This window comes from Malania oleifera, chromosome 4 (genome assembly GCF_029873635.1).
Source record: "Malania oleifera isolate guangnan ecotype guangnan chromosome 4, ASM2987363v1, whole genome shotgun sequence".
In the NCBI taxonomy this organism is placed as follows: domain Eukaryota; kingdom Viridiplantae; phylum Streptophyta; class Magnoliopsida; order Santalales; family Ximeniaceae; genus Malania; species Malania oleifera.
In genome coordinates, this window is record NC_080420.1 from 120,905,416 (window position 1) to 120,924,468 (window position 19,053).

General features: G+C 37.3%; 2 protein-coding genes across 5 annotated transcripts; one reads left to right on the forward strand and one right to left on the reverse strand.

The window, feature by feature from the left end:
• Positions 1-374: 374 nt before the first annotated feature.
• Positions 375-5,682, reverse strand: LOC131153226 (calmodulin-binding protein 60 B-like). 3 transcript variants are annotated; one of them, XM_058105396.1, is made up of 9 exons: positions 5,033-5,682; positions 4,823-4,949; positions 4,645-4,720; positions 3,916-3,968; positions 2,991-3,466; positions 2,516-2,676; positions 2,200-2,403; positions 1,770-1,944; positions 375-1,320 (listed from the first exon to the last, which is right to left on the reverse strand). In XM_058105396.1, the coding sequence occupies exons 3-9, from the start codon at positions 4,702-4,704 to the stop codon at positions 1,028-1,030; spliced, it is 1,422 nt and encodes a 473-aa protein (XP_057961379.1). In that variant the 5' UTR covers positions 4,705-4,720; positions 4,823-4,949; positions 5,033-5,682; the 3' UTR covers positions 375-1,027. The 3 variants fall into 3 exon arrangements, with proteins under 3 accessions (XP_057961379.1, XP_057961381.1, XP_057961380.1); XM_058105398.1 differs by lacking the exon at positions 3,916-3,968 and having other exon boundaries at positions 5,033-5,157; XM_058105397.1 differs by lacking the exon at positions 3,916-3,968 and having other exon boundaries at positions 4,823-5,634.
• A 1,677-nt stretch (positions 5,683-7,359) lies between these two features.
• Positions 7,360-15,306, forward strand: LOC131153227 (uncharacterized). 2 transcript variants are annotated; one of them, XR_009136191.1, is made up of 9 exons: positions 7,389-8,735; positions 11,657-11,830; positions 12,194-12,235; positions 12,331-12,411; positions 12,501-12,620; positions 12,697-12,801; positions 13,319-13,634; positions 13,747-13,800; positions 14,058-15,306. XR_009136191.1 is itself a non-coding variant. In XM_058105399.1 (7 exons), the coding sequence occupies exons 1-7, from the start codon at positions 7,470-7,472 to the stop codon at positions 12,931-12,933; spliced, it is 1,839 nt and encodes a 612-aa protein (XP_057961382.1). In that variant the 5' UTR covers positions 7,360-7,469; the 3' UTR covers positions 12,934-13,151. The 2 variants fall into 2 exon arrangements, 1 of the variants encoding a protein (XP_057961382.1); XM_058105399.1 differs by lacking the exons at positions 13,319-13,634; positions 13,747-13,800; positions 14,058-15,306 and adding an exon at positions 12,883-13,151 and having other exon boundaries at positions 7,360-8,735.
• Positions 15,307-19,053: the final 3,747 nt, after the last annotated feature.

A 19,053-nucleotide genomic window follows, 5' to 3' on the forward strand; every position in this document is an offset into this window, starting at 1 on the left:
ACATAGAATAGCTTCCTAAAATAGTTTCTTGTATCTCTATATCTTATACTCAATTTTATGGAAATGCATGAATGAAAGTTACGTTTGACAGATATAACCTAACAATTGGTCATGTGGCAATAAAATCGCTCCATCCAAAACCACTCATCAAAAGAATGAGAGAGTAGAATGAAATCAAAACCTAACAATTGGACATGCAGCGCTAAAGTCACTCCATCCAAAAATAGTCAACAACTAGTCATCAAAAGAACAAAAGAAAGTAGAAAGAAATGAGAATGCTAAACAAAATCATATGGCAGTGCTCATTTTAACTCATCAACCCTAATTTAAAAAAGAATAAACAACAACCATTTTGTTGCATTAGGTGCAAAGTGTTAACAGAAATGGAAAATTGCTATGTATTCTCCGTATTTTTATTTATGAATGCTGTGTCTATATGTAGACTTTACATGAGGAATCAAGGAATATAAAATGGTTACAATTAACAGAAAAGAATATATTTTGGTTACAATCTATTCTGCTGTAGCTGAGCTGTGTATAGGAGCACATAGTCTAATACGAACGAGTGGAAGAAAGAAGGAGATTACAAGAAACAAAGTTTACAGATCAAAACCAACACATTTCAGAGAAGCCTACTTCCAAAATTCTTTTGAGGGGTGCTTTGACGCCATTGCATAACTGAAAGGGGTTGATTTCCAGGGTATAGACGCTACTGCTTTTAACATCCATAGTTGCACCAATAAAGTTTTGTTGATGTAGACAGGAGAAAAAATATACACACATTAAGCTAAGCTGCCACATTCAGGGGGCTTACCTCCTAGACGTAGAGCTGATTTCTTCAATACTAGGAGTTGAAACTACACTACCAGAATCCAAAACCTTGCCTTCTTCTGGCAGCCACGTTCTGCCTGACTGATATCATCCACATAACAGCTGCCTGGATCTTACACCACCTTGCTTTGGGTGTTCCTGATCTGCTTCTTGAAAAATGGACACCAAACCCCGGGAGAGAAGAAATAATCCTGATTTATGCTCCGTTGCTTGATGCCAGGAATGGAGTATTTCCCGGACCCCATGTTGCAGGAAGGGGAGACCATATTGATGCTTGAACTTGAGAAATATCATTTACAGCTAATTTATTGGTTGGTGTAACTTGTCCAGGAAGTCCGCTTGCAGCCCAAATGTTTCCGCCATTATAGGGTCCAGAGAAATAATCCTCCATCACAATGCTGTTTCCTAGGGTCGGAGCAAGCACTTGATTGCGATCTTCGACTTGGTATGACAATGAAGGGTTGAAATCCAGCAGGGCTTCGGGTTGACCTGCACATGGAGATAGTTCAGGAACTCTGAGAAAGGCATAGATGCTGTAGGTAAAAATGAAAATGAGACCCATTGCCATCATCAATCAGAGAAAGATAATCTTATAGACCATAAAGAGAACATGCATGGCAAGATCTTAATCTGTTTTCTCTATATCAGGCAAAACCATGTCCAACTGGACTACATGTTGAACACACTTATGCATCTTATTTTAAGCAATGTTTATATTCTGTCAAGCAGGTACTTCAAATGTTCATCATTTTGGAATATGATCCCCCAAGCATTCTAATGAAAAGGGAAGGAGAACAAGTCGACTTCTGCATTTAAACAGATTCAGAAATGGAAATGAACTTCCAGTAGAAAATATCTTTCCTGTGTTCCCAGTAAAAAAAATCTTTGCTGTGTCAAACATTTTTTTTTTTTTAAATAAAAATGGGAACTTCCCATACCTAGGGTTGCATCTGGGAAATCAGGTAAGCGTGGGCCAAGAGTTAGACTGCTAAGAAATGGATTAGCTTGCAGACTCCGCAAGGGTCTTGAAGGGCTAAAAACAGATGGGTCGTCAATCAGGACTAAGTCATTCAAATTTTTATAAGCATGCTGCTTCAAAGTGTTCACTGTATCCTGCCAAATGAAGCGGTGATTGAATTAGTTCAAATTCAATCAAAAAATTTCAAGGCAATCGTGCAATAATAAAATTAAAAATATGACTAGAGAACCACAATGGAGCAAAATAACTGCACAAACCCAATACCTGAGAGTACCCAACAAACAAAAGCATAGCAACAATTGTTGAAATCAAAGATTCATCCAGTTCAAAGGTTGGCACATGAGCAATATATTAATGAGTCAAAATGAGTTTCAAGTAAAGATGCACACCTTCTCAACAGAATTAAGTTTGTCCAATGACCGCCAGGTTCCATTGAAGATTGCCCCCACAACTTTGTAGACAGAATTGAAGATAAGCCCAACCCCTTGGGAACCTTTATTATGCACATAAAACTTGCCATCATTTATGGGACAAGCTTTTGCATGTCCTATAATTGTGTCCCATATCTTGGTTGCAGTAGCCCCACCAAGCATCTACAGTTTCCAAGAAAAATTACCCAAGTTAATTTTAAAAAATCATCAAGAACTTTTTGAAACACGTGAGTAAATTACTCAAATTACCCAACAAAACAAATTATTATCTTACATGGCGCAGTGAGGATTCATTGGTATAATACAACTGCAGAAAGTCTTTTACAGTGTTGATATTGTAGGAAGCCAACCGCTTGTGGGATGCACCATCTTTTGCTATTTTTTCCAAACGCCAGACTTCATCAACCAAGGATGGAGGGTGATGCTTTTTATACACTACGTAAACAAATCACCCATCAGTCTGATGGTTCTAAAGCTATTAATAAAGAAAACTGCAGCAGACAAATTTTGATGACTTTACAAGAACATTAAGCCTTGTCAAAGACACTTAATAAGATTTAAGAAAATAAAAATAAAAGAGGGAGAAGAAGCAGCACTATTTCAGTTTGCAAGTTAAAGGAAGCAAAGTTGACTTTTTAATTCTCAAGTACGTTTACATAAACAACCATCATTGTTAGCAGTTATTTCAATAATTCTGATCAATAGTCTCTAATGTTAATGATTCAAAGGAGCTTAGGCATAGAACTTACACTCCCCGCGATGATCCTTCACAATAAAAGCTTCACTTATTGCCTCTCTAACTTTAAATTCACTTTGCATGCTTCTAGCTCCCAGCCTGAATTTTCGACTTCTTATCCAGCTTGAATTATCAGTGAAAGTAATGTCACTGAGATAACCAATTCCATCTCTCAGTGTAATGGTCCGATCCCCAGTCACTAATGGCCTTTTACCCTCTCTTTCCTGTACAATACTTGTGTTGAATTTCTGTTCAGTCCACTCTTCTCGTTCAAAATCGCCATTAAGTGCTAGAATTTCAATCTTTATCGAGGATAGTGGACCAGAAGTTATAATATTCTTGGAGCTGGCATCAACTATAACTACTTTAAGGGGTGCACCATCCTCGGCTTCCACCCTGTTGCCCGTGAAAAGGGTAGTGGGCAGTTTATTAAGGAAATGCAGCTGCCAGCCTCTATAGCCAAATGACTCAATCTGAGGGGTTGATGATCTGCAACAAAGTTACCATGATAGCCAGTATCAGATTGTGGATGAAAAAATATCAGAAATGCACGTTTCTGATAGGAAGGAAAAAAAAGGCAAACATAAATGCTAGTATGCACATGAATGGCCACAAACATGCACGGAAGCTCATTTTGTCTTAAATTTCAGGCCGTTGGAACAAAAAAGTAGTATGAACACAACTTGTGTTTTAAGATTCAAACCACTTCGTTTATCAGAAGTTCAAGATGGAACCAGATCCCACAAAGTTAAATTAGAATTGAGCCAGAGAACCTTTAATCATATTGACAATATTTCAGCAGGGTTTTGTCTGGTCTTACAGATCCCACAAGGACTAGCAAAGTCAAACTTCATTGAACCTCAAAGCTGTCACTTCAAAGTATCAAAAATACTTTGCAGGAAAAATGGTAGAAAGAAAAATCAAAACAAGGAGCTGACCTTCGAGATGACTGAAGATAGGGTTCAATTGCATGTTCCACCTCCTCCCTCACCTATTTGACAAAGATATGGAGAACGATGAACACAGACTTGAAAGTTAAAGGTAGAAATATTTACAAAGCCAATCATTACATTGACATATTAACACCTAAATTGAATGACCATGATTATCAAAAAATTCCAATACGAATGGCTAATTATTGAACTTTTTATTCTAAAATTACAGCATAGTAGATGAACTTATTGAACAAGTAGTGGAAAATTTTGAACATTCATCAATATTTTATTGATCAACAACAATACATTCATGTGTGCAGATGAGGATACAAAAGCCTTTTCTATCTCTTCTTCACAGCCAAATGTTAGAGACATCCAAGATGGGTTGTGACAAAAGTTTTGAGGTCAAAACATAACAACCCTATCGAACGTGAAAATGGGAAAAACACAAATAGCAAAAATACCAGAAGAAAACTACTGAAGTTCAAATCCCAGTTTTGGAACTTGTGGAATTGCAATTACCAATTTACCATAGTGCTTAGGGCAGAGCAACAAACCACTGATTCTTCCTACTTTTTTCAAAAGAAAAAATAAATGTCGATTCCTTTTGTGTTCAAACAAAAACTACAAATTAACTAAACTTAGTAGCATGATTTGAAAAAAAAAAAAGCAGACGTACACAAATGGAGAATTTGCTTAAATGACACCACATGTGAGTTCAACTTGACTTACCGCATTTCGGATCAACGGTTCCAACTTGGACAGAATTTCATTCACTGAAATTCCTGACATACCACGTCTGTAAGCCCTGCACCCAAAAAAAAAAAGTGGCCCAAGTTCAAAAACCCAGTTCAACAGCTGCAGAAGTAAAAATTAAAGAATTGAAAACAAAAATAAATCCAGTTCTCACCTCCCGCCGAAAATAGACAACAATGGAAACAGCAAAAACCCTAGCCCCGGGCACGTAGCAACCAACGTGCTCAACTTCCAATCTTAAGAAGGAAGAAGATGCATCCACGGACGAAGATACATGGAACCTTCAGTTGAAATATATATATATAAACGCGCTAATAAAAAAGTCAAGCGCAGATTCGATATGGTAATAACCAATAATGCTTACAATATCATTTTATCGGAATCGCCAAAACAAAAGGTCGGTCATCACTGTGCAGGATTTGTTGATAAATTGGGTTAAAAAATTTGAAGCCCTTAAACCCCAACATTCATTCCAATTTTCCAAACACCAACCGCGTAATGGTGGAAAGGAACTGATAAAGCGTAGTTCGCCTGATCAAGAAACAGTGTGGAAGAATGATAAAGAGAATTAAACAAAACCCGGCAGAGAGAGAGAGAGAGAGAGAGAGAGAGAGGTTGGGAAGAAGGTAACGAGAAGCTTTCGAGACGCGTTTAGGTGTGGGGAGGTGACGGCATGCAGTGGACTCTGAAACCCCATGGGCTTTGAATTCTTCGAAGTAAATGTCCGAGAAAACAGAGGCGACAGCAAAAGCAAATGCAACAAAATACGAGAATTTCATTCAAGCAGAGATCTGGAATTGAATGATATTGAATGATTTCAATTTCAGTGTAGTCGGACTAGGAGTGGGAGAAAAAGATTTTGAAATCAGTCGATTTTGAAGGGTCGCTGTCTGCCTGTCCGTGTCTCCCATGGAGTGAAGGAATGGGGTTTCGCTCTGCTCACGAAGAAGGTGAGAGGAAAAGGGGTGCTCGAGAAGTTCCAATTTCTTCTTCATCACCTTCTTATCCTCCCCCCCCCCCCCCCCCTCCCTTTTTTTTTTTTTTTCGCTGTTTGGTTGGGGGAAAAATTGTTCATTTTCCGGCGTGCGTTCTCTGCCTTTCCTGTGACCTTCTCATTTTCCCTCTTCCCAAAAAGCACTATTCAAAATTTGCAACTGCAAGGACAAAAGTTCTTGTTTATTGCGATTTGGCACCAGCATTCTGTGGAGGTTTTCTCCGTCGTCCTCCTCTGGCTGGAGCTGGGAAGGTGCAATGCATGCCCCAAATCTGAAATCTCCACCGACCAGTCGCGGAAAAGTCAACTATTTTAGTCTTTGACCCGTGCATATCAAATTTAAATATTTTTTTCCATATTGGACAATTTATAAGTTACATTTTTAGAACTTTAATAGTTGACAATTTGCTTGCAAGTTTTTATGTTCAATTCGGGAGACATTTTTTCTTCTCCGAAAAATTTTGAACTCTCGAGAAATTGTCCCTTCTTTCAAAAACGTGTTTTCTATTCAAAAATATTTTTTTATTAAAATTTTATTCAAATTCTTACAAATTTAAATTTGAGATTTAGGTTTTAATATCTCTTTAAAGAAGTTAAAGTTCACTCAAGAGGAGAAATGTGAAACCAGTTTCGATGTTAAGATTTTAAACCTTTAATATAAAAATCCTAAATTGTGATCACTTCAATTTCGTATTTCAATTATTTTCCTAAATAGGGTAATTTTATTTAATAGTATTGACATTCGAAAAGTATTGATTATCGTTCAAGTATTACTCAATCATCATGTTTAATTTCATTCATCTTGCTATTAGTTAAATTGTGCTATTACTTCTTTTTTTTTTATTACATGAGAACTCCAACCACTAACAAGCCCTTCAGAAGCCCTAGTGCGGCACCAAACCTACGAATCAGTGTCCTCCCCCTTGGTCTCGCTGATCAGGTAAAGTTCGGAACGCGGACACAGCTTTCATGCATCAGTTGGACGTTCGGCCAACCCGACCCCCGGAACACATCTCCATTACCATCCACGGTCCTTGTTGGTTTACAGAAAACTCTTACCATCCACGATCCCCACTGACTCACAGAGCGAACTCTTACCATTCACGGTCCCCGCTGACTCACAGAGTAAATTCTCACCATCCACAGATACTACTGACTCCGTGAGTATATCTACCTGGAATTGAACCTCCGATACTCCTTACGTGATGATGTCTTTTCATCACGTCGTACCCGTTGAGACAAATGAAGCTATTACTTAAATGATATTTAAGTAATCCTAAAATATATTTTTTAGCTAGTTGAGCATCAATTTTTTCTCCATCTAAATCAAATTGGCCCAACTCAAAAATAATTAATTAAAACAAGATATGAGTTAGACAGTAAATTCAATTTACATTTATCCTATATGTATAATATAAATTAAATTTCAAATACAATGTTAACCTGCCAATCAACCTAAATCCAATATAAATGGTGTACACATATTAGTTGATAATATCATTTTTAAATTAAAAAATTAATATTTATTTAACTTTAATGAACCTTTAGTATTAATGATTTCAAGATATTATACGTGTTTCATTTAATTTCATCAAACACATTTAATAATTAAATTAATCTAAATGTTTTGTTTTGAAAAGGAAGATAATTTGATTTTTTTTTTTTACAGAAAAAGGTAACGCAATTTGGTAAAACTCAATCCGGATAATTTTGAAAAAGCACCCAACGCTTCTCGTCGAGAAGCAATCCAAATCGGTAACGAGGAATATGAAGTCTTGACCTTTACTGGATCACAGGCTTCTCATCAATGGCGACCCAAAACGTCACCACCCCTTCGAACCCACCGACCCTTTTGGCTACCATCGACATGGGCACCAACTCCTTCAAGATGGTCATCGTCCGCGCCCACCCGACCGGTAAATTCCTCGTCGTCGACCGCCTTAAAGAACCCGTCGTCCTTGGCCGCGACATGCCCACCTTCACCGGCGCCCCCGCCGCCCCCGCCGCCATCTCCAGCTCCTCTCAATCCCGAGCTCTCCAAGCTCTCAGCGAATTCCAGCAAATCTTAAACGCCCACAAAGTCGACCATACCCGCCTCGTCGCCACCTCCGCCGTCCGAGACGCCGGGAACAGAGCTGAGTTTTTGCGCAGAATCAGAGACGAACTTGGGTTTGAAGTTGATATTCTGTCTGGGGAAGAAGAAGGAAGGCTCGTGTATCTTGGGGTTCTCCAATTCCTCCCTGTTTTCCACAAATCGGTCTTAATCGTCGATATCGGAGGTGGGTCTACTGAATTTGTGATCGGGAAGGAAGGAAAAGTTGTCTATGTCAAGTCCCTGAAGTTGGGGCATGTTTGTTTAACCGAAGGGTTTTTGAAAAAAGATGGAATTTTAGAGTTTGAAAGCAGAAGGGGTTTAGGGAATCATGAAATTTCAGAGCTTGGGCGTGTATATTTAAGTGAATCTGAACCTGGGTCTTTGAGCAAAGGGGTTTTAGAGAATGATGGGATTTCAAAATCAGGGGATGCAGAGATTGATGGGATTTCAAGAATGCGCCGGCATATTAGGATGGTGATTCAAGAGTCTGGGTTGATTGAGAAGGTTAAGGAGGTAGGATTTGAAATGGCTATTGGATCATCTGGGACAGTTAGAGCGATCGAGAAGGCGAGTTTTTCAGGTTATGCACGGGGGATGGCAGATGATTTTCTGCTGTTTGGGGAGTTTAAGAGGGATTGGAAATTCACAAGAGGAGAATTGGAGAGTCTTGTTCAGAGGTTGTGCAATGGGGGAGGGGAAGAGAAGGTAAGGAGAGAGGGGTTTTTCAAGAGGCGGTCCGAGTTTATTGTTGCAGGTGCAGTTTTGTTGGAAGAGATATTTGAAATGCTTGACATTGAGGAAATGGAGGTTTCTGGGTATGCATTGGGAGAAGGGATTATTGCTGAGAGTCTAGCTTTGGTCTGTGATAACTATGACTTGAATGCAAATGCAAGGTGGCATTCGGTTGTGAGCCTTGCGACAAGATTCAATGGCAAGAAGAGGATGAAGGTTGCTGCATCCTGTGCTGGGATTGCAAAGGTGTTATTAAATTCTGAATTAAACTTATCACATTTTCTTTTTCTTTTTTTTATATCTGAAAATTATAACTATAGACCAAATGGATATGTACAGTATCACTGGGCATACCCAGGAAAGGGAGAATTACCTCCCAAACAAGGATCTGCTAAGCAGACAATTAGAAAGCCTTACACGGCTGAGAATTACTACAACTCAATACATCAAAACCTAGGCATTCCTAGGGGCAAAAGCCAGGATGACAAAACAATCAAACAAACTCAGTCTACCAAAGGGGGAGCACTCCCTCAAAGCAATCAGCAAGCCATACAAGGCTAGAATAACTACTGCTCAAACATCAGAGCTCAACCTACCAGATAGAGAAATTTATCATAAACAATTCTGTAAACGTGGGATTGGAAAGAATTGATGAAAGTCTCTAGAAGGGTTGCAACTCCCCCAACTTCCTCTTGTTCCTAGCATGCCAAAGGCTGTAAACCGTAATGGCAAGGCAGGCCTTCTTAGCAACAGCCTGAACTCCTGTACCCCTGGCCTTTTTGTGCATCCACTTGAGAGCAGCTTTAATTGTAGCCATGCCTCTTGAAATGCCTATCCAACCCCTAATGAAACTCCACACACAGAAGGAAAACCTGCATTTGAAAAATAGATGGTCAATGGTTTCATTTTCAGAGTTGCAAAAAACACATGATTGGTCCACACCATCCACCCAAAATCTATCACAAGTCAGCAGCTTCCCTTTTGCACCAAGCCACAATATAAAGGAATGCTTCGGAAGGCAACAATTCTTCCATACTGTAGCATGCCAAGGGACTTTGTTACCTCTGTTTCTCCAGAAGTGATAGGCTTTAGAGCAGTTAAACTGCTCATCTTCAGCCCATTGTCTCACTTGCTTCTCATCCCCATTTGAATTTCCACATTGCTGCATAATCTCATTTTTTAATCTCAATTATTCTCTTGAAGAGGAGTGAATCTTCATTTCTTGCAGAAGCACCCCCCATAAGCTGCCTCTTTTCAAATAGACATGGCTAATCCACTTGGACTACAGTGAGTCTTTTTTTATATAGATGTTCCACAAGGCCTTACTAAGCAAAGCTTTGTTCCAGATTTTTAGATCGAAAACCCCAAGACCCCCTTCATCCTTTGGCAGACAAACCTCACTCCAAGTCACAAGATGTCTTCTTCTGAAGGATCTACATAACTTGACCACATGAGCCAACAGAGTCTTTGGAATTGGAAATTTGGCAAGTCAAAAACAATCCACTCCTTGAACAACAGAGTTCAGCAACTCCAATTTACCAGCATAAGATAGGGAGTGCCCTGACCAGGAACCTATAAGACTGGAGATCTTGCTAATCAGAGGAGAGTAATGCATTGTGTTCAAATGAGTGGAAGCCAAAGGGATGCCCAAGTACCTGAAAGGAAACTCCCCTTCTGAATAACCTGTTAGTTCTTTAATGGCCTCTAGGTCTGACCCATTAACACCTGCAGCAAACATGTTAGACTTGAGGATACTTGCTTTAAGCCTAGAGCACTCCGAATATTATATTGGTTTCAGGGCCGGCTCTTCCATTAGGCCACTGAGGTACTTGCCTAGGGCCCCAAAAAATTTTTGGGGCCCCTAAATATTTTTTTAATATAATAATATTAACATTATTTATGGAATTCATGTGTTTGGTGGGTGGAGTGCAGATGCAGTGCAGTTAAAATTATTTGATATACTTAGAAAAATTAATTTTAAATAAAAATAAAAATTAAATAAAATATTAAGGACCCCTAATTAAATTATTCGCCTAGGGCCCCATATTGTGAAGAGCCGCTCCTGATTGGTTTCAGTGAAGCATTCCAAGATATATGTATTTACAGGAGTTTATTTTAAAACAAGACGATGGCATAGTTACTTGATAGCGGCAACTAAAAATTATTGTGCAGGAAATCTTTTCAACCTAATGATGTGGTTTAGTCTGTTTCCAACAATTACTTCCTAACATGAGAATTGGGAAGTTTTTATGAAAATAGGATTCAGGTAAGCAGGTCCAGGTTGCAACCTCGTAAAAATGGGACAAAAATGTTGAAAAAATGAATGTGTGTGTGTGTGTGTGAGAGAGAGAGAGAGAGAGAGAGAGAGAGTGATGAAACTGACTAACATTGCAGAAAATGATTAACTGAAATGACATGTGTTTGAGCTTGTGGAAGATGCTAAGATGAGACCCCCTCATCCCTTATTTATACTATTTTCCTACAAGTGTTAATTTCCAAAATTTTTCTTGATTCTAGGCGTTTAGATGGCAATTTATTCGGCTGAATTTCTATGGACATGTGCTTGCTCCCTTATCCCAACTATTTCGGCCTGATTTCCATGTGGCTGAATCTTGTTATGGATTCTCTTTACGTCATTAGGGAAATTTTTGTCTGTGGTTGCATGGAAGCTGTCTGCATTACTTTTCTCTAATGCAGAGAGTAGCACAAGTTTCAATTTTTACTATTATTGTAAAGCTACTGTTGTTTCATGTTCTAGTCTATACCCTGGGAATTCACAAAAGATGAAGCCCATTGGAAACAAAGTGAAGAAAACACGTCCATTTGTTTTCTTCCTGTAGTTTGCATTATTTCAAAGGATTGGTTTGTGATATATGATTGTCTTCCTCCTATTACTTTGTTCTGCTATATCCTTAATTGCATTTTGGATACACCTAGAGTAGTGAACCAAGCATTTCATGTTTGGAAAATGTTAGGACTTGTCTCAATCATCATTACCCAAGACTATGTAGGGTAATGCTTGCTTTGGAAAGGGCATTTAGGTCATATTGATTCCTGGATCCAGTAGGGATTACCTTTGATTGAATGAATTTTAGATGATTACTGCATGGTGGAGGGTTAGGGCCAGTGTTTATGGATCATCAGAATCTCACTAAATTATTTCGCAGGAAATTTTTGAAGGCTTAAGAACACATTATGTGGTCGTGGAAAATAAAGACAAACTTACAGTTTCCATAGATGATCAGGATCTTGAATATCTTGAAGCTGCATGCTTGCTTCACAACATTGGTCTATTTGCTGGTCGAAAGGGCTATCATAAGCAGTCTTACCATCTTATCATGGTATGTCGTCCTCTCATTTAGCTTCTTTCTTTTTTCTTCTTTGCTTTTTTTCCTTTAATACAGCCCTTGATTTAGTTCAGTCAAAAATTGTAGAGATTATAGCATTGTGACGCATATGAAAATTATTGAGCATCAACCATGTACTATGGTTAAGGTTACAACTCTTGGTGGCAATTTCACTTGGTCCTTCATGGTAGTGTACAGCTCCTCTAGGGGCGATGGAACTTAGCTCCCTCTATAAGATTGACCTGCCCTAGTTTCAGTTCAAATGGGGTGGGCTTCGCTGTTGTTTGGTTGTCTAGATGTTCTTGTTTTTTTCTTTTTTCTTTGTTGGGTTCTTCACAGCTTGATGCTTATGTGCAGAATGGTGATCATCTTTATGGTTACAGTGCCGACGAGGTCAAAGTATGTTGTCTGCCCTTTGAATGTACCTTTTCTATCTGAACAATGAACATTATTATTATGCTGTCAATGCTGATGATTGCATGATATGTTAACAGTTAATTGCACTACTTGTAAGACATCACAGGAAGAAATTCCCAAAATTTGATCATTCGTCTCTCAAAGGTTTCCCTAAAGAGGTACTTTACCCCATATTTCTCTGCAAATCTTAGTATTATGGAGGAAACAAAATCATTCAGGGTCATTAATGTATTTATAATAATTTCAGGTGAAGCAGAAATTCAGAATCCTTTGTGCAATTATACGCATATCTGTCATACTGCAGCAGTATGAGTGTGCGAATCTTGAAGAAATGGGATTCTCGATTTCTCCTGATGGCTTAAACCTAGTATGTTTTCATTCTACTTGTGAAGGAAGCTGCATTCTTTTGTCTATGCCATTGTTTGACATGATGTTATTTACAGGTATTCAATAAAGTAAAAGATCGACCTGTTATGCCTGGCCTTGTGCAAGCTTTGGCTGATGACTTTGAGGCAGAAAGAAGGCAAGAGTTAGAACACTTTAAAATGGTAATTCTTTTGACTCGTGAATCAATATGATTAAATTTACAATGTCCCCTTTCCATTACCATCAATATTTCATGTCTTCAGGTGTCCCAGCAGGAATTATTAGTTGTTGTTCCTTCAAGCCCTCCGGAATGACTACAGAACTACAGATAATTGTAAAGGAAACATTGATTAATTTTAATCTATAGTAAATATTATCATTGTAAAAAGGGACTGTGGTGGGTATTTGAGGCCCATTATCCTTTTATAGTTTTCCTTGTACCATATTTCCTAATTTGATAGTGATTTGATAATTATATCCAGATTATGGAGGTCCTTGTGATCGTCCAACATTATAGATTATTTTTGAACAATGACTACTCTCTCTCTCTCTCTCTCTGCATGTGTTTTCTTGTGTGTGCACATTGTCGGTGTTGTGGCATGCATCTGCATTGCTTCTGTGGAAGGGATGCTTGCATTAGGAATACATATGAATAGGTTTTTGCCCTCATTGGCTCCTAAATGAGTATGTTTACTGCAGAAATGAGTAGCAGAAGGCATCATCACTTGTACGTATTTTATCGCATTATCCAATTTCACTGCATGAAAATGTTGCAATACTTTTGAGGGTGCTCTGTTGCCAGCTGAGGAAAAGAAAGAAAATAAGATTGGTGTTGTTTTGGTGTTTGAAGATGAGAAATCCCACCAAGCCAGCCAATTTTTTGTAATGGGCTCAAGCTCAAGTAGTGCAGATATCTATTTTTTCACTTTCTCAAGGCTCAAATATGAAGTGTTTAATTTGTAATTCTTGTTTTCCTCCTGTGAGTCCTCTCAAAAACTTATCTGGAGCATGAAAGGTATAGTTGGCATTAACATTTTAAAGTTAAAAATTGAAATATCTTAAATTGTGATTGATTGTGAATTATAACAGATGTCACTTTTTTTTTTTTACTTTTTTTGGCCCCTCAGCTAGAGAGCTATTGAAGGTGGGCCTGGGTGAAGACTGAGCATTTATCCTTGAAGGTAATTCTCAGTTGATTGTATCGCTGTAGACAGTTGTTTACTTAATCAAAGTGTTATACAATGCTTAAATGTTCCGCTCAGCAAATACCAGAACTAGAACTCAGTACAGTACAATTTGAGGTTGGGCCAATAAGTATTCAGAAATCATAATGTTTATTTTATTTTATTTTCTCCTTTAATTCCTCTTCTCACAGCAATCAAGGCATGAAGGTACTGCCAACGATGGCATTTAAAATGTTGATTTTGAATATCTTCAGGTTGTGAATTATTTGGAAGATTTACAAGCATTCATCAAATTACCCCTGGACCAGATTTGGTGCAAACATTGCTTGAGCACACCTTCATCCTGGTTAGAACCATTCAAGAAGGCACTTGTCTAAGACTGAACTTCTGTTGCCCTAGGTAAAAATTCTGATAGACTGAATTTCTAGTGCCTATTTTGACCTGCCATGCAGTGCATTAACATTCCACTCAAATTTGGGATGGAGCCCAAAGTTGCAAGCTGACCCATGCTAAAGCATTGCGTCTTTGATACACATTTTACTATGGACAATGCATTTCATGCTGCATTTTACAAGGCAGAGAAAAAAAAAAATATCAGTTTATCCTGCATCAAATCTCCAGGAGTAATGTTCAGTTTGTGAGCCTTTTGCAGAAACATGAGAGGGGGAAATGACATTGGACAAATTCTATTTCAGTGAGGGTAGGAGGAAGGGCGGAGGGAATTGGTGCTTGATTATGTTTATGACAACATGTGTCTAATACTAACAATTTGTGTCGGTGAGATGACTTTATAAGGCTTTCAGTTCGGATATTTGTATTATATGTTTAGAATCGAGTGAAACTACTAGCCATTTGTTTCTCCATTGTTCAGTGGCTAAGCAGCATTGGGTCTATCTGTTTTCGGGTTTTTTGAGGGTTTGCTGCTACCATGGACTGTTGACAGTTTCTTGTTTGAGGTAGAGAGGAGTAAGAAAGGGATGGTTAAGGAAGATGCGCCGTTTTGCTCCTTTTTGGACCTTGTGGATCGCAAGGAATGCAAGAGTTCTTAATCACGAAACAACTCCTTGTTGCTCTCTTTGCTTTCTTTTGGGCTTACTCCTGAGAGTTTATCTCCATGTTTGGCCTTTTATATATCGCATTGGGTCTATCTGTTTTCGGGTTTTATGAGGGTTTGCTGCTACCATGGACTGTTGACAGTTTCTTGTTTGAGGTAGAGAGGAGTAAGAAAGGGGTGGTTTGAGGAAGATGCGCCGTTTTGCTCCTTTTTGGACCTTGTGGATCGAAAGGAATGCAAGAGTTCTTAATCACGAAACAACTCCTTGTTGCTCTCTTTGCTTTCTTTTGGGCTACTCCCGAGAGTTTATCTCGATGTTTGGCCTACGAAAGTAAGTTGTTGTTGTTATTGTAATTATATTTTGTTTTTTTAGGACTTCATAATTATTTCCCTTTATTTTAATGAAATTCTTTTCCTATGACCGAAAAAAAAAAAAACATTCATCATGACATCTGTCTTGACCTCTTACCTTTTTCTTTTTGTCTAGAAAATAATAGATTCTATGTTTATGTTTATGTTTAGAGGGGTCTTAGATTCGGACTTGTTTTGATAAGATGTAATGTAAAATTGTATTGAAATTTATTCAAATTCAAATTTAAGATAGACCAAACCTTAGGATGAAAAAATTTGAATGTTAAGTTACACTAACTTTATAAAGTTTTAACTTTTCACCACCTTCAAAATTAAAGATATAGCTCAATTTTCTTATGAATAACTTTCTTCAAAATTTTATGAAAGACTTTTCTGAAAATGTGAAACTTTAAACTTTAAATCTAAGATTTGAAGCTCACAAACATTAAAACTAGTATAATTTTTCTGAAATAGCACCTATGCGTGGGAAAGTGAGATTACGTTTTTTTGTCAATTTAAAATTATGGTATCATAACTTAAAAAATAGACTAAATATTCTAACTACATATTGTGCCGATTATACTATTATTGTGATTACTCGAAATTCAACTAATCATTGTGGGTGGGAAAATTATCGTGATTTGACATTGTTTTCACTCTATTACGAACTGGGACTTCTATAGTCAAGGTCTCGTGTTCTAATTTTGAGCCGGTAAAAATAGATATGTGACAAGACACGTAATAATTTTCATTGTATGGTTTAAACTCAGTTGATCTTTGATGGGGATATTTTTTTAACCTTATTAGTGATATACATGATATTCGTAGAATTTGCATTATTCGTATTTTATTTTTTCAATACATTGTTGACAAATTACATTATTTATTTTCTCACTTCTTAAAAATAACAGTGAACATGCAATATTTTTTATTAAAAGGTGTGAGAAATGATAATTAATTGTAACAGATATATAAAGCTAAAGCATGGACTTGGGAATAGATGAAATGAATTGAATGAAAAGCTACAAGACAATTAAGGTTGCATTTCCATGAAATGGGTTCAAGAAGTGATATCAGATAAAACTAATTCATAATTTTTTTTTATTTTTATGATACGTTAATTAAATCCTAATGGGTGTGGATTGATGTAGGTACAGTTATTGGACCGATTTTTATTTGTATTTGGTTGATGTATTTGTTTGAGATGAATTCAAAATTATTCAAAAATAACCTAGTCCACTCTCCTGCATCTGATAAAATATGAAAAGTGAAAGTTGAAAGGGAGAAGAAAGTTAAGAAAATTAATATTTATGCATCCATGAAAAATTAAATTAAGAGTAAAGGACACTTACCTCTCATGAAATTTAATAAGAAGATAAGGACTTTCTCCGAAAATTTAATAAGAAGATAAGGACTTTCTCCCAAGTTTCAAAAGTTTCATTGACCTTCATTGAGGAGGTTTCAAAAATGTAACGTACTTTTTCCTAAAATTTGCCAAAAAGATATAAAACTTTCACTTGTATTTTATAAAAAAATAAGTTTTTTGAAAGGAAATTTATATCTTTTTAGAAAATCTTAGGAGAGATACTTGGAATTCTTGAAATCCAGGAGAGATCTTTGAAATTTTTGAAATTTCAGAGAAGTTCGTAACTTGGTTAATGTATTTTTAAAATACTCAAAAGGCCCTTTAGTTTATAAAGTCAGTGATAGAATCTTATTTTGTCATTAGTTAATAATGAAGTTCATAGACTTGTTTGGATTAAAATCTCTATTTTACAATTTTTTTTTAAAATTTGATAACAATTTATAATTAAATGTTGTATTTTATAATTTTTGTTTGTGTATAGTCCTGTGATTCATGTGAACACGAAAAATTCCTTTGAAAATCTTGGATTCTTCACTTGTAGTACATAAATTTGATGTCTTATTGTTTAGATAGTTTGTTTTCTTTTTTTATTAATGCTAAAATCACATATTCATATGTAAAAAATGTACCTATACACGCATTCACATGGAAGCATGAGCTTGAAGATTGGGTGGTTTTGGCTATAGTATCAATTTAAATCAAAGTTAGCTGTTAGAAGAGAATAATTTACTATATAAAATATTAATTTACATGTATGTATGTGTATATGTATGTATGTATGAATAAAATTTTACATATTTTTTACATTTTAGTATCTAAGAACCCAATCTGTGAGATATGGAATAAATAAATAAGAAAAGGGTAAAACAGTAAATTGAGCAAGCTTCGTCAACGAAACCAGAGTTTTCTCGACGAAGGCACTTCTATTGTTCGGTGATGAAATTCAGAGGTTTGTTAACGAGGAGAAACCGAGAGGTTTTAGGAAATCTCAGGCTCGTCGACGAGACCACCACTACGTCAACGAACTTCCTTCGCTGGCTCGTCGACGAAGTTGGCCGAGTCAAAGGTGCTATAAATATCCATTTATTTGCTTAGAAGCTAAGTTATCAAGGTTTTCTCTCCCTCTCTTTCTAGAACTCGAAGCCACACACTCTCTCTCTCTAGATTTTTTCGTCGTTTGTTGTTAGAATCGACAAACCAATATTACTGCGAGGATCAGGGAAGAAATCTCTGCATGTTCAGTGAAACGGATCTTCGTTTTGAGGTCTTCGAGGTTTGACCCAAAAATCAAGGTAGGGTTCGATTTTCATTTCCATTTCAGTAGAACTATAGGGAGTAAGACTGTGAGTAATTATTGTACTGTGGTTTATAGGTTTTGGGAACTCGGTTCGCTGTTTAGGAGCCGTAGAGTTCTTGTTGGATTTTCGGGGAAAGGTAAAAGATTATGTTTATATCGGTTATTTTTAAAATCGAATTCGGGAAAATTGTGGTTCACAATCCTATGTATGTTTTGGCTACTTATTTGAGGAAATCTAATGGGTAAAAATTACGGGATTTTCATGTTATAGTTTTGGGGAAAAAGGGGCGTCGGCTTGCATCTCTAGTTTTGTTCGAAAACCGTGGATATATTGTGTTATATATTATGCTATGGAGATGGTCAGGCGTTGACTTATTTTAAACTGTATTTTGAAAATCATGATTTTGTGATTACCAAATAAGTGTGGAATGAACTGTTATATGAATATGCATGAGTTGTGATTTGCTGAAATGAGATATAGGAACGTGTGTTCCGAATTGTTCCCGGTTGTGAAAGAGTGTCCAGCTCTATATTCGAGGGTGTGAAATACCACCTGCCAGTGGCAAGAGTGTTCAACTCTATATCCGAGGACGTGAAATATCACCTCTTACCAGCTGATTACCGAAGGGTGTGGATCCATCAGATGTACCGCTACGATGTCATGGGAGCCTAGGGCTACGCCATGTGTGACAACCCAATTAAAATGGGATTTAAATAATAAAGAGGAAGGGAAATGGAAACCATAACAGAAGGAGGAAGTCGACTTAATAACCAAGGGGAATCATCAGGGCTTCGTCGACGAATACAGGGGATTCGTCGACGAGGGTATAAGAGAATTTGTCGACGAATACAGGGGATTCATTGACGAAGAGATACCAAGAGAGGTTTGAGCCGACTGAATTTCGTCGACGAATTTATTAAAGGATTCATTGACGAATGACGTGGCTCGTTGACGAATCCTCTACTCTATAAATATCAAAATCCGGATTTTATCTTCATTATTAAATTAACTCTCCTCTCTCTCTCTCCCCTTCGGTTCTCTCTCTCTCTCTCTCTCTCTCTCTCTCTCTTCAATTTCGGGCTAAATTTATGCCGAATCGATAGTTTGAAGCCACCACGACGCTCTTGGGGAAGTTTTCTCCAAATCTGCCGGAGCGGATTGTTGGTGAAAGCGAGTTGGAA